The sequence below is a fragment of the Arvicola amphibius genome, chromosome 3 (assembly GCF_903992535.2).
Source record: "Arvicola amphibius chromosome 3, mArvAmp1.2, whole genome shotgun sequence".
NCBI lineage: Eukaryota > Metazoa > Chordata > Mammalia > Rodentia > Cricetidae > Arvicola > Arvicola amphibius.
In genome coordinates, this window is record NC_052049.1 from 170,237,005 (window position 1) to 170,251,848 (window position 14,844).

The 14,844-nt window shown below is 44.9% G+C and overlaps 1 protein-coding gene across 2 annotated transcripts in view; it reads left to right on the forward strand.

The window, feature by feature from the left end:
• Nphp3 (nephrocystin 3) overlaps positions 1-14,844 on the forward strand; it is a 41,372-nt gene that overhangs the window by 10,992 nt on the left and 15,536 nt on the right. For both annotated transcript variants that reach the window (XM_038324027.1, XM_038324028.1), the window contains exons 8-16: positions 395-469; positions 2,481-2,654; positions 4,998-5,101; positions 5,484-5,598; positions 7,098-7,241; positions 7,666-7,763; positions 8,828-8,930; positions 9,758-9,840; positions 13,852-13,990. In XM_038324027.1, coding sequence (XP_038179955.1) covers positions 395-469; positions 2,481-2,654; positions 4,998-5,101; positions 5,484-5,598; positions 7,098-7,241; positions 7,666-7,763; positions 8,828-8,930; positions 9,758-9,840; positions 13,852-13,990 — 1,035 coding nt within the window. The remainder of the gene's footprint in view (positions 1-394; positions 470-2,480; positions 2,655-4,997; positions 5,102-5,483; positions 5,599-7,097; positions 7,242-7,665; positions 7,764-8,827; positions 8,931-9,757; positions 9,841-13,851; positions 13,991-14,844) is intronic.

Genomic DNA, 14,844 nt, shown 5'->3' on the forward strand with positions numbered 1-14,844 from the left:
GACCTGGCGTTTTCTTTTGGAGTGGGGCGGGGAGTATGGGTTAGCACTGAGCAGAATGTCAGGGCCTGGTGTGAACCTCTGCCAGTGATGTCCATGGTTTTGTGAGAATAGAGTGGTCTGGAGTGGAGGGTAGCAGGCGTCTAGATAGGAGATTCCAGGGGTCCTAACCCAAGGGAGAGGGTTGAAATGAGACGCCCCCCCCCCCATATCCCTGTGTGACCTCAAACCAGCCTTTTAAGTTGCCTTGGTTTCCTCTTCTGAACAACAAGGTTACAATCTAGTATCTTTCTTGTAAGGAGTTTGCTGGGATAAAAAAAAAGTTAAAATGTTGAAAGACTTCTTCTGCTGCTGCTGTTACTGCATGTCCATGTTACTACTGAGCCCTTTTCCCTAGATCATCGATCACTCAGGGGATCCTGCGGAGGGAGTGTATAAAATTTACATCAGTGTGGAAAAGATGATTAAACAGGTAAATATGCTTTTCTCTGTAAGCTTTCATCTAAAATTTCCTAATAGTATTTTCTTTAAAGAGTTTTCCAGACAAAGCTACTTGTGTGTTGTTTTTTTGAGAGTGGCACCCCAGGAGAGCGCCATTGTTCTTTGGGAGATGGTCCTGGGGTGAGACCCTGGTTTTGTCAGGATGTGCCTCACAGAGTTGGCTGCCTTCAACACCTGCTGGGTGTAAATGTATTGCAAACACGGAACTCCAGAGGAGGCATCTGAGGACAAGTGGGCATTGTACTCCTCAAAGAGGCTTCTTGTGATCTTTGTGGACTTGGGTTTTTTTTTTTTTTTTTACATAGTTGAGATGCCCCCACCTTGCCATTTCTAACAGCAGAGAAGACACATTTGGGAGGAACAGGAACATGGACCATGGAGGCATCTGGGGCTAGAAGTTTTGTTGAAATCTCACATATTTGTTTAATGCATATGCTTTCTGTAGCTGCTTGGTATTATGCCTGAGCTTATTCTTTGTGCAAAAAATCATTTCAGAATTGTTTCAGCAAAAGCACCAATAACTAATATCAAAAGGCTGGCAACACTGTTATCTCTAAGTGAAAGGAGCATGACAGGAAGGTGTGCCATGTTGACCGAAGGATGCCCAGCTCTTCCCGGGAGCCAGAGACCTCACTGGAGAAGGAAGGGCTCACGTCATCTTCTGTTTTGTTTTGCTTTTGCTTTTTGAGACAGGGTTTCTCTGTGTACCAGTCCTGGCTGCCCTGGAACTCACTCTGTAGACCACGGTGGCCTCGAATTCTTAGAGATCCGCCTGCCTCTGTTTCCCACGTGCTGGGACTAAAGGTATGAACCACCACATCTGGCTTCACCTTTTCTATTTAAATTGGATTGCAGATATGGAGATTTGTCATCAGAGAAGAGTGAGCACAAAACGTTACGAGGTGACCTATGGCACTGCATTCGCATGCTGATCTCGAGTAGAAAGATTGCCAGGATGATGCTGAGCTTTTCAGTCTTACAAAACTTAGGACCAAAATAAGTAAGATGAAATAAGCCATACTTATCATCAATATATTTTAAGTGACCTAATAAAGAGATTAAATGTGACAGTAGAGAGTCGTGATGTCAAGAAAGTCTATTTCATGCCAGGCAGTAGTGGTGCACATCTTTAGTCCCAGTACTTGGGAGGCAGAGGCAGGCGGATCTCCAAGTTCAAGGCCAGCCTAGTCTACATAGTGAGTTCCAGGACAACCAGGCTACACAGAGAAACCCTGTCTCAAAAAACTTTTTTAAAAAAAGAAAAAGAAAAGAAAGAAACTCGATCTCGGGAATTCAATCTCATACTGTATTTCTTAGGCATTTGTGTAGCCTTTGAAATTATTCAGTAGTAAGCTGAAGAGATTGCTCACTCTGTAGAATGCCTGCCTCACACACATAAGGACCCGAGCTGGAGTCTAAGCAGACACTTAAAAATCCCAGGCCTGATGGTATGTGCTTGTTATCCTAACACTGGGGATGTACAAACAGAAGGATTCCCTTAGGCTCACTAGCTAGCCATGGTGAGCTCTTGCCAGTGAGAGACCCTGTCTCAAAGGAGGTAAGAATTCCTGAGGATGATACCCAAGTTAGTCTTTGTCTCTTGACTCCACACTTAGGCACATGCACACACACGCACGCATACATACACGCTTTTTAAAAAGTGATTCTCTAGCCAAATGGAATTACAGCTATTACATGGAATTTTTCAGAAAACAAATCCCACCAGACAGATAGTACTCTGCTTTTATTTTTAGTTGAGAAGAACTCTTAATCTTTATATTTTAGTGTTTTCATTTTAAACTAGGGTTCTTATGGTTGCAATTTTATTCTTGGGGGTACTTATAATAACTCTTGTTCTTCGAAGCCTAAGTCTGGACTTGCCCTACCCTCGGTAGGTACGGACCAGCAAGCTGACCCCAGCTTCAAAGTCTCTGAGTTTCATTTGCTTTCCTGTACTGTACTTTCCTGTTCTTTGTGCTCAGGACATCCTCGGCCTTGAGATCACAGACGTGGAGGTGAAGGATGTAGGCAGTGAGGAGTCCACTCCAGAAGAGGATGATTTGGGGGATGTTCTATGGGACATACACGATGAGCAAGAGCAGATAGAAGCCTTTCAGCAGGCTTCTAACTCAGCCCATGAACTGGGATTCGAGAAGGTACGCTTCTGAGACACTGGTCCAATCAGCGATCAGTTGGTGGCCTGGGGGTCGCACAGCTGGGAAAGTTCTTCTCACGTAAGCATGATGGCCCAAGTTCAGATCCCAAGCACCCGTGACAAAAGTCCAGAGTGGTGGCTCTGTCTGTAACCTCAGTGCATGGGGAGGGCAGAGGCACAGGACGATATAGGGAGCTCATTAGCCAGTCAGTCAGTGAACCTGGGCCCAAGGAGAGACCCTATCTGAAAAAATAAGGTGGGGTGTGATAACCTAAGACACCAGATGTCAGCTTCAGGACCCCACATGCAACTGCACACACACACCTGTTTGCACACAAACATACACATGCACATATACATACACAATTAAAAATAATAAAAGTAAGTTATGGCTTAAAGGTTATCATCCAACAATTCTTTCACCTGAGTATATTCGGGTTGGTGACTGTGTTACCCGCTCTCAAGGCTGGATGCCCCATGTTGGGATGCACTTAGATTTGTATCTTAGAAAGACTATGTGACTTTGACATGTATTATGAACACCAATCTTGCTAAAGATGATGATTCATCAGCCATGTACCCATTATGCTGCCACCTGTGACGCCCCCAGATCAGGCTAGGGAATGTGATGGTAGCAAAGCCAGGCTGTCAGTTCTTCCTAACTGTTAAAGAGCTAAAGTGCCAAATGTTCAGAAAATAAACTCTGGTCGTTCATTCAATAGGCAGATCAGTCATCAGCTTTTGGCCTAATCAGCATTTATAAGGATCTAAACAGATTAACAACCTGACATCTACTAAGAAACATGTCCAACACTTAATAATATCACAAAGCAATGTACAAAACAATTTTTAAATTTGGGTGACATTACGTAGTGAGGGGCGCACATGCCATGGTACACATGAGGCTATCGGAGAACAACTTAAAGAAGTTGGTCCTCTGCTTCCACCATGTGCCCTGGGAATGAAGTCGGGCCTTCAGGCTTCATGGCAAGCACCTTTAATGGGCTGAGCCATCTCAACTTGAGTCTACAAATTAATTCCTAAGGCTGGCATGGAAGTTAACATGAGCAGACACATTTTTATAGAGCTCTTAGAATTTAGACTGTGCTGATTGCTTGGTTGTGTCAAATCTCTGGTCGCTCTCAACTTGACCTTCTTATCCACAAATGGAGAATAGCTAGTGTTCCTTCTCTCACGGGGCAATGTTGCAAATATTAAGCCTGATGACACCTCTAAAACAGACAGCAGCTGGCATGAGGTTAATATTAAGTAGGAGATACTGATGCTGCGGTATAAAAGAAGAAACTGAAGTCTGCCATGATTTCCCCATGAGCACACACGGAATAAATGTGAACTGTGGGCCACATCCTTGGCAGCAAGGAGCCCCAACGTGGGACTCTAGATCTTTAAGTGGGTTCCTATAGAACCATGGACCGAGTTGTTGGGATGGTTAGGGTGATAAATCAACAAGGCCTCCCTTTGTTCCTTCATATGTAACACCACTCGGAGGCACTGGGGATCCTTGGCCATTGATTCGTGTCTTAGTACCAATGACCACACCACAGATGTTTTCCTGAAGTTGGAAACTTTACTGCCATAAAGCCATCCCAAAGCCCACCACAAGCTATTATGGGTTTAAAACGTCATCAGCAGTCAGTTAGATGTTGGTAGACATAGCAACACTAAGCTTGCTCCGGGCACTCCTAAGAAGTATTGTGGCATTTTGCGCTTCCTATCATAGCCTTCCTGGTCTGAGCTGGTTTTGCATGGCTGGAGAAAGCCCGGAATAGATGGATTTTTGGACTTCGCAAAGATTCAGTTTCATGAAGATTTCAGACAGCCTGACCGAGCTTGGCTCTCCAGGGCAGCCTGGAAGATCAGGGGGTGGGGTGGGGGAAGGGGTTCAGAAGAAGCCTGAAGCCTCCTTTTGTTTGGACCCCTAAGCCCTGGAAACTGAGGCAGGCTCCAAGTTCATTCTTCTGCTGAGGAAATCTAGGGTTGCTGCCTGGGACTGTACAGCAGAGGGACACTTCCTGTGGTCGAGGGGCTCTGGTGTGACCCATGTCCTCTCTGCAGCATTTCACCAAACATCTGAACACTGTAAAAACCCGGCCACAGCCCATACTCCCCCTTACACTGTTACAGCAAAGCCACGGGGCTCATTTCCTGCTTTAAGCAGCCATGTACAGAACAGCGTGCTGTCGGCCTGCCACAAGTCTGTTTTCTCAAACAGCTTCCTCTAGTGTCTTCAGAGGACCTACAAAAGTTGAGTGCCAGTTAGTTCTGCTTAGTGTTCTCAGAGGCGTGTGCGATCTTACAGTGTAAATCCTTTTTTTGTTTCTAGTATTACCAGCGCCTGGATGATCTGGTGGTGGCACCAGCCCCGATCCCACCCCTCCTGGTGTCTGGAGGACCAGGGTCTGGAAAGTCCCTTCTTTTATCAAAGTGGTATGACCCAATGCTACTAAACCATTCTTTTCACTGTCTTGTTTGTTTAGAGATAGGGTCTCACGTAGCACAAAATGGCCTGGTTTCAACCTCGCTGTGTAACTAAGGATGACCATGAACTCCTCACCTCCTCTAACAGCCTGCGTTTAGTTAAAAGTCAATGCCCCTTTTATTAACATTTTATGTTAATTAACATTATCTGCTAATTAAAATGAGGCTATTAGTTTAAAAGGTTCTAAAAATAGAGTGGAATCACTAATCTCCTTATTTATTCCAGTGTGACGTACCATGTAATTAAGGACACTAGAACCACATTTGATGTCTGGCTCTGTGTGTATTTGTTGTTGCGGAGAGTTTATAAAGTCCCGTGTTTTTCCTTCAGGATTCAGCTGCAGCAGAAGCACTGCCCTAACACACTGATCCTGTCTCATTTTGTGGGGCGGCCCATGTCGACCAGCTCGGAGCCCTCCTTGATTATCAAGCGGCTGACCCTGAAGGTATGTCGCGCTTGCGTTCTGAAGCCACCTGGATATTATGCAGATTCTGGGGCTCTTGGGGCTGAGATAATAAAAATAAGCAGGCTTTTGGGCTTTCGGGATTATAGGTAGAGCAACACTAATTTGAAATCGGAGCTGCTAAAATCTGAAACTTTTTGGTAGTTGTGGAGATTGAACCTGGACCTCGTGCACGCAAGGCAGGCTATTCTGCCGCTGAGCTACAGCCCCAGCTGACATCTGGAGCTTTTTGAGTATCAACATGACAACTCATGTAGAAAATTCCACGTCTCATCTTATGTGACATGTCATGGTTAAAACACTGGTTCTCCTTGAAAGGCTTAGAATTGCCTTCGGGCTACTTGTAGAGGGTGTGTATGAAACACAAGTGAATTTCATATTTAGACTTCAGTCCTGTTCCCAAGATCACTCACTATCATATGCAACATTCCCCAGATCCCCACAATCTGAAATCTGAAACTTCTGGTGCCAAACATCATGCATGAGGGATATTTAACCTGTGACAGTTATTTTGGTTTTGTATAAGGTTTAGAAAAATAGTCCTTGGGGCTGGAGAGATGGCTCAGTGGTTAAGAGCACTTTTGCTACATTCAGAGAGTCCGGTTTGGTCCCCTGTTCCATCAGTCCCTTTCCAACTGGACTTGGTGGTCTCCCGTTAGATCTGTCCCACCGTCTCAAATGGGTAAACGCACTCCTCATGGTCCTGACTTCCTTGCTCATGATCTCCCTCCTTTTGTTCCTCATCAGGACCTTGGGAGCTCAGTCCGGTGCCTTCCTGGACTTAGGGGGAGCTGGGAGGACCTTGGACTTAACATAGTGAAGGGAACCCTGATGGCTCTTTGTCTTGGAGAGGGGTGGAGTGGGGGTATGGGTGGAAGGGAGGGGAGGGAAGGGGGAGGAGGAGGGGAGGAGATGGAAATCTTTAATTAAAAAAAAATGAGGGAAAAAAAAAAGAGCACTTTTGCTATTACAGAGGATTTGGTTCCCAGCACCCACCTCGAAGCTCATAGCTGCCGTGTGTACAGAAACCTGAGTTTGCAGCCCAGCATTTATGTGGACACTCAGGCATGGCAGCATGCATGCCTCTAACCATAGCACTAAGGGGTGGATGGAGACAGGAGGATCCGTGGGACTTTCTGGCCACTAGGCTAGCCAGTCAGTGAACTCCAAGTTCTGTGGGAGACCCAGTCTGAAAAGATAAGGTAGAGAAGCCACTGAGGACACCCAATATCACCCCCTGGCCCTCACATGCAGGCGCACACATGTACACTCACACAGACACACACACACTAGTACTTGATAGTTACACATGTACAGTCACACACACGTACACTCACTCACACACATGCACACACTAGCACTTGACACCACCACCGTGGGGAGTCAGCGTTGATGTACACAGTGAGGAAGGAAAGCACTCTCTGCTATTATGGAGTACGGCTGATTTACTTTGCACGTGGTGTCACCTTGTCACTCCGCAGCTGATGCAGCACTTTTGGGCCGTTTCTGCACTGACACTGGATCCTGCTAAGCTTCTGGAAGAATTTCCACATTGGCTGGAAAAGCTCTCTGCTCGGCATCAGGGCAGCATCCTCATCATCATCGATTCCATAGATCAAGTTCAGGTGCTTCTCTTATTGTGTTCTATTAATTAGCAGATGCCTTAGAAGACCGGAGTACCAGCGACGTCCGCAGCAGGCATCCCAGTTCCATGGTGGGGGAAGGGAATGATGCTGTTCTATTCAGTTCTACTTAATTTCTGAATTAAAATATATACTGTATGTTCACAGACAGTCGCATCAAATAAATCTACATACTTAGCAAAAAATAGTTATTTTGACATATTTTTAAGGCATAAACATTTCCTTAGATGTCCAGAATTCAAATTTGGTGATAACAATATTTTGCCAACCTAGGATCAACCATTCCCAAATAAGAGTTGTGTCCTTAATAAGGAAAGTGTAATGAGAATGGTACCCTATTGGAGAACTCCGGGGATTGCTCTGAAATGCCGTTGTTATAACCTGACTTCTGCTGTCTGTTCTTAAGCAAGTGGAGAAGCACATGAAGTGGCTGATAGACCCCCTGCCGGTGAATGTCAGAGTCATTGTCTCCGTGAATGTGGAAAGCTGCCCAGCAGCGTGGAGGTACGTGGAGTGCGCAGAGTCGGGTCCCTCAGAGGGAGAGTCGGGTCCCTCAGACGGAGAGCTGTTTCCCGGGCACACAAGGGAAGGTCCTTGGTGTGCATCCCCAGTGGGGCTGGGGAGAGGTGGGTGACCTCAAGGAGAAGGCACCACTTGCAGGACTTGGGGGTGAAGTCAGCTGAGGTGGGAGGGAAAGGGAGGAAATGGGAATGACTGCAAGATGTCTGAAGGAAGAAGTGAAAGCTAATTGTGACTTCCTGGGCTGAAAAGGAGACACAGACTGGGCTTGTTTGCGGGGAGGAGCTAGTCGGTTTGTTTCTTCAGAGAGTTTAGTTTGAATTGTAAATTGTTAATCCAAGTAAGGACACCTAGCAAACAGGTGAATTTGTGGGTGAGTAAAGTGGAGAGGGGGTTGACTTGAGAATTACCATCTAGAGACCCGCTATTCTAGAATGCAGGCTCACTTTTATTGACAGCCCTCGGAAAAGTCATATAATGGTTGAATTCTGGAGGACAGTTCCTTAACCTATTTATTTATTTTTTTTACCCAGGGAAAAACCTTGTAAAAGTCCTTTCCTACAAGAAAGTCTTTTCCCACCAACCAAGCCTTCTTAAGAAGCTTTAATGCTGTGTGTATGCACTTATGCCCGTGTGCATCTATAAGCAGATATGTGTGTATATTTGTACTTTGTGCATAAGATCTTTCCTGTCCCCAGTCAGTTGCCCTGTAAGAAGCCAAGTGCAGAGACCGTCTTGAACTGCTCCCCCTGAGCACTAAGTACCTGCGTCTAGTTTAGTGCAAGTCCTGAAGGTAGAAGTAGAAATGTTTCCCTGCTTAGCCAGCGCGGATGTAGCTTATGGCACTCCGCTTTGATTATTGGTCGATGTAATGGTAAACCTTAGAATGAATTAAGCAACAATTTAATGGGATTAGCAGATTCCATAGGCTTATTTTGTAAAATCACATAAAAATTACTCATCTAATGGTTTTAGCGGGTTTGTGGTGGATTATGGTCTTTGTTGCATTGTTAGAAATTTGTTTTTTTTTTTTCCTCTTTAAACAAAAGGTTGTGGCCTACACTGCATCTCGATCCTTTAAGCCCCAAAGATGCAAAATCCATAATAGTTGCAGAATGCAGCTCTGTAGACGTGACGCTGAGCAGAGAGCAGGTGAGCTTTCGCACCCCAGTGCTGTCTCTACTCTCTGCCAGAAGACCTAAAATTCAGTAGAGAAGCTCTGTTCTCATGAGGAAGTCTGGATTTCAGTGATTCTTTTGGTAATAATTCTTCCCTTTAAAATATGTGTGTGCTGTGCATGTGTATACCTGTGTGTATGTGGGTACATGCACCCGTGTGTATGCATGTGTATACATGTGTGTGTGTGGATGCATGCTCCCATGTGTATGCATGTGGAAGCCAGAGACTGGAGTCAGATGTCATTCCCAACTGCTTCCCATTTTATTTTCTTGAGCCAGAGTCTCACTGAACCAGGCGCTCAGCATTTGGCTAAACTAAATGGCCAGCAAGCTCCAGAAGCCTGCCTGTCTGTGTCACCCCACCCTACCCTATCCCACCTCCCACTGCTGGGGTTACAGGCATTTACCCGCACACCCAGCTTCTTAATGTGGGCTCCTCAGGATCTGACCTCAGGTTCTCATGGAGCAAGCTGTTTATCCCCTGAGCTACCTCCCAAGTTACCCCCATTCTGCTTTTAATGACAGACATAGAAGAAGCAACCCAAATATTTTGGCATTTAGGAAGAGTATGTAGTGTTAAGTAGGTATTCTTACAGAATGAAAAGTGTTTCTCTATTGGCTGCATCTTCCTTCGGCAGCTGGAAGTCTGGCTGCAGCCAGGCTCCCTCCATTACACCTGTGACATCAGGGTTAGCAACAGAGACAGTTTCCTTCTGCTGGGACATCTGTGGCTGGCCCAGGAGCAATGACCCCAGGCTGCTTTTCTTACTTCCTTTTTGTTTTATTTGGAAACTGGTGTAGGAGAGGCAGCTAGACCAACACTGCCGTTCTGCTGCGACCTGCAATGCCCTCTACGTCACCCTTTTCAGCAAAATGATGGCGTGGTAAGTGGGCGTCTCCCTTGGTTCTGCTGGGGTTCATCTTGTTTGTCTTGCTGCAGTCCACTTTCTCTGAAAGTGATGGCTGCTCAAACTAGCTTCACTGGCCTCGGCTGTCTCCCTGTTTCCTGACGTGACACACACACTCACTCAGGAGAACGTGACTCAGTGTTGAGGACAGAGTGATCAGGAGGGGTCTTCCACTGTCTGTTCTAAAGTCTAGCCATAAATAGCTATTTTCCATACCAGGCAGTAATCCACTTTTCATGAGCACTGGATGGCTGGGCTTTGGTTTCTTCTTCCGTTCAGCCTCACTCTGCATAGTCCTCAGGCAGAGTAAGAGGGCTATTTTTTAATATTTGTCATAATAGAAATCATCCTAGCCCAGCCTTGTTTACAGACACTGAATTTAGCATTCTTGTCTTTTAATTCCATGTTCTCACTTTGAACACCAAAACTGAAATGAAAAGAAAATCGTGTAAGATTGAGTTTCCTATGACAAGCTCTCCAGTCTTTCCGTTGTTACTTGTGGCAATACAGTGAGGACTGTAGAGCATGCAGAGCCTCTTCCACACAAATCCATGGTGCTTGTTACAAGGATCTATTCCCCCACTTATTAAACATAGATTTTTCTAACACAATATGTTGGAATACAATTTCCCCTCCCTCTGCTCTCCCCAGTTCCTCCCCACTTCCTCTCCCATCCAGATCACTGCCTTTCGAGTCTCCTTAGCAAAGGACAGGTTTCTGGGTGATAACAACAAAACACAGCAAAACAAAATATGCTAAGATAAAGCAAAAACCATCATCTTGAAGTTAGGCAAGCCAAGCCAACAGAATAATAAAAGAGCCCCAAGAGAAGGCACAAGCATCCAAGACCCACTCATTTAAACATTCTGGAGTCCCATAAAAGTATCAAACTGAAATCTATAGTATATGTGCAGAGGAACTGGTGTGCAGACCTGTGTAGACCCCCCGTGCTTGCTGCTTCAGTCTCTGAGTTCATGTGAACTTTGCTCAATTATTTTAGAGGGTCTTGTCCTGGTATCCTCCATCTCCTCTGCCTCTCCACCCCTTCTGCCTCCTCTTATTGGGATTCCCTGAGCTCCGAGGGGAGGGATTTGATGGTCTCTCTCTCTCTCTCTCTCTCTCTCTCTCTCTCTCTCTCTCTCTCTCTCTCTCTCTCTCTCTTTCTGGTTTATGTCCAAAAGCCAGTTATGAGTGAGTACATATTATATTTGTCTTTCTGGGTCTGGGTTACCTCACTCAGTACAATGTTTTCTATATCCATCCGTTTGCCTGCACATTTCAAGATGTCATTATTTTTTTTGCTGTGTAGTACTCCATTGTATAAATGTACCACATCTTCTTTATCCATTCTTCAGTCAAGGGGCATTTAGGTTGTTTCCAGGTTCTGGCTATGACAAATAATGCTACTATGAACATAGTTGAGCACATGCTCTTGTGGTATGATTGAGCATCCTTTGGGTACATACCCAAAAGTTGTATTACTGGGTCTTGAAGAAGGTTGTTTCCTAATTTTCCAAGAAATTGCCATACTGATTTCCAAATCAGCTGTACCAGTTTGCATTCCCACCAGCAATGCAGGAGTGTTCCCTTTATCCCACATCCTTTCCAGCATAAGTTGTTATCAGTGTTTTTGATCTTGGCCATTCTTACAGGCGTAAGATGGAATCTCAGAGTTGTTTTGATTTGCATTTCTCTGGTGGCTAAGAATGTCGAGCATTTCCTTAGATGTCTTTCAGCCATTTTAAATTCATCTGTTGAGAGTTCTCTGTTTAGGTCGTACTCCATTTTTATTGGATTTTTTGTTCTTTTGATGACCAATTTCTTGAGTTCTTTGTATATTTTGGAGATCAACCTCTGTCCAATGTGGGATTGGTAAAGATCTTTCCCATTCTGTAGGCTGCTGCTTTGTCTTGTTGACCATGTCCTTTGCTTTACAGAAGCTTCTCAGTTTCAGTAGGTCTCATTTATTAATAGTTGCTTTCAGTGTCTGTGATACTGGGGTTATACTTAGGAAGTGGCCTCCTGTGCCAGTGCATCCAAGTGTACTTCCCACTTTCTCTTCCATGAGGTTCAGTGCGGTTGGTTTTATGTTGAGGTCTTTGATCCATTTGGACTTGAGTTTTGGGCATGGTGTAAATGTACAGTTTTTAAAAATCCATTCTAAGGGACAGCTAGATGGTTTCCAATTTCTGGTTATTATGAACAGAACAGCACAGGGACACCTGCTGAAGAGAGGGAGAACGATCATATGAGTCAGAGGGGTCAAGGACGTTACAAGAACACCTACAGAATCGAATAGTTTGAGCTCAAAGCGGCTCACAGAGACTGAACTGACAACCACGGAGCCTGCATGGGACTGACCTAGGTCCTCCTCTGCATATATGTGACAGTTGTGTAGCTTGTTCCTCTTGTGGGACTCCTAACAATGGGAACAGGGCTATCTCTGACTCTTTTTCTTGCTTTTGGGACTCTTTTCCTCCTACTGGGTTGCCTCGTCCAGCCTTAATATAAGGGAAGGTGCCTAGTCTTATTGCAGCTTGGTATTTCGTGTTTGATTGACATCCACGGGAGGCCTGCCCTTTTCAGAAGGGAAACAGAAGAGGAGTGGATGGGGGAAGGGGAGGTGGGGAGCGACTAGAAGGAGAGGAGGGAGGGGAACTGGCCGGGGTGTAGTATATGACAGAAGAATAAATTCAAAAAATAAAAATAAACTTAGAAAAGTGGAAAATGAATTTGAGCAGGTGTCCCTGTGGGAGGATGGCGTGTCCTTTGGGTTATGCCTACGACCTGGATCTTAAAATAGATTGGTTTCCATCTTTCTAAGGAACTGCCATGCTGATTTCCATATTGGACGTACAAGTTTGCACTCCCGACAGTAATGAAGGAGTGTTCCCCTCGTTCCACATCCTCTCCAGCATAAGCTGTCATTTGTGGTTTTTATCTTAGCCATCCTGGCAGGTGATGGAATCTCAGAGTTGCTTTGGGTTTGCATTGCCCTGGGCTAAGGATGGTGAGCATTTCCTTAAGAGCTTCTCAGCCATTTGCATTTCCTCTATTGCAAATTCTCTGTTTAGATCTGTACCCCGGTTTTTAAAATGGGCTATTTGGGTTTTTGATATCAAGTTTCTGGAAGAATCTATTTTAAGAGGGACTGTGAACACGTTTTGTATTTAAAAAAGAAAATTTTGTATGGGTGGAGTTTGTTTTTGCAGTGCTAGAAACCGAACCCAGGGCATGGACATGCACTCTGATCCTGGGCTGCATTCCCCAGTTCTTGTATAACTTGTGTGTGCGTGTGTGCGTGTGTGTGTGTGTGTGTGTGTGTGTGTGTGTGTGCGTGTGCGCACGCACGCGTGTGTGCAGTGTGTATCACCTATTTGCTCAGTGTATTTATTTTGCAATACTTAAGTCTGAACTTAGAGCCTTATGCGTGCTAGACAAATGCCCTCCCTCTGAGATGGGGGTCTCACTAAGTTGTGAGACTGACCTTAAACTTACTCTGTACCTAAAGCAAATCTTAAGCCTGGGATGTTTCCCCATCCCCATGTCCCCATTGCTGGGGTTACACACTTGTACCACCAGCCCTGGCTTTTTTTTTTCTGAATTTCTTTAGTTTACTCTGGTGTTCTCAAGACCCTGGCTCCATACAATTTCAGCATGCATGGCTATCAATGCTTATTGTTATCTCCTGTATCCTGCAGGTAGGTGGCGTGCGAGAGGATAAGAGCCAACCCTTCCTCATTTTTATGTTCCACAGTGAACATTAAAATAACTCTCAGCACATGTTCTTTGAAATGGATTAAATGATATAATAAAATAAACCAAATGACTCCAGCAGTGCCAGAAAACTATCATTTCTCTGTATTTTTATTGAATTCCCATTATAGGTTATAGTGCAAAAATAGAGGTCATTGCTTTTATGTGCCCCAGATTCCTCACAGATATCGGCAGCCTGTGTGAGATTCAGTCTGTTCTCAATTCCCACAGTGCTGGGAGAGCAGGCAACTTGGATAAAACCCTTCGTCAGTGCCTGCAGTGTCAAGATACAGTTTCGTTGTACAGACTCGTGCTCCGCTCCATCCAGGAAGCCATGCCAAGCGATGTGGATAAAGAGCTGATGACGCAGGTGAGGAACAGTGCCCCCGCCGGAGGGCAGCACCCACCAGATTATCACTGAGATTTTGCTTTCATGGTTATCATTGTCCCGTTCCTTGTGTTTTATATGACAGGGTTGCTCTATAGCTCTGGGTGCCCTGGGACCCAGGCTGGTCTCAGACTCACAGCCATCCTCCTGGGCCAGCCTTCCAAGAGATGGGATTATAGGTTTGCACCACCATGCTTGACTTTTACTCCTTATTGAATTAGGTTTCTTATACAACTGTACTTGTTTTTCTTTTAGGATTCATTCTGATTTTTTTTAATTCTGTGTATAGCTGTATGTCTGTTGGGGTGCATATGTGAGTGCTGGTTCCCCAGGAGGCCAGAAGAGGGCTCTGGATGCCTTGGAACTGGAGTTACATGTGGTTGTGAACCTCCTAGTGTGGATGCTGGGAACTGAATGCGTGTCCCCTGAAAGAACAGCGAGTGTTTTTAACCACTGAGCCATCTCCCGACTCCTGATTTTCTTTTCTTTATTGGTCTGAAGTTCTTAAATTTTCATATTGAATACAAATTATACATCTTTTTCCTTTGTGTCTTGTCACCTATGGTGGTGTTTATTTAAATTTTTATTTTGGTAAAATGAAATTTACCAACAGTTCTGGTCTGATATGTGTTTTAAAACCCCACTGTTTTAGTCTCTTCTGACTTGGAATGCTGCCTAGCAGATATCAAGCTCACGTGAAATTATGGGTCTGTTTCTAGGCTTTTCTATTCAGTTTAGCCTTTTCTCCAATGATATATTGTCTTAGAACCTTAAGACAAGCTTTGACATTTCATTGAGCAAGTTGCCTTTTTCTGCTATTTCTTGTGATTGTCTTG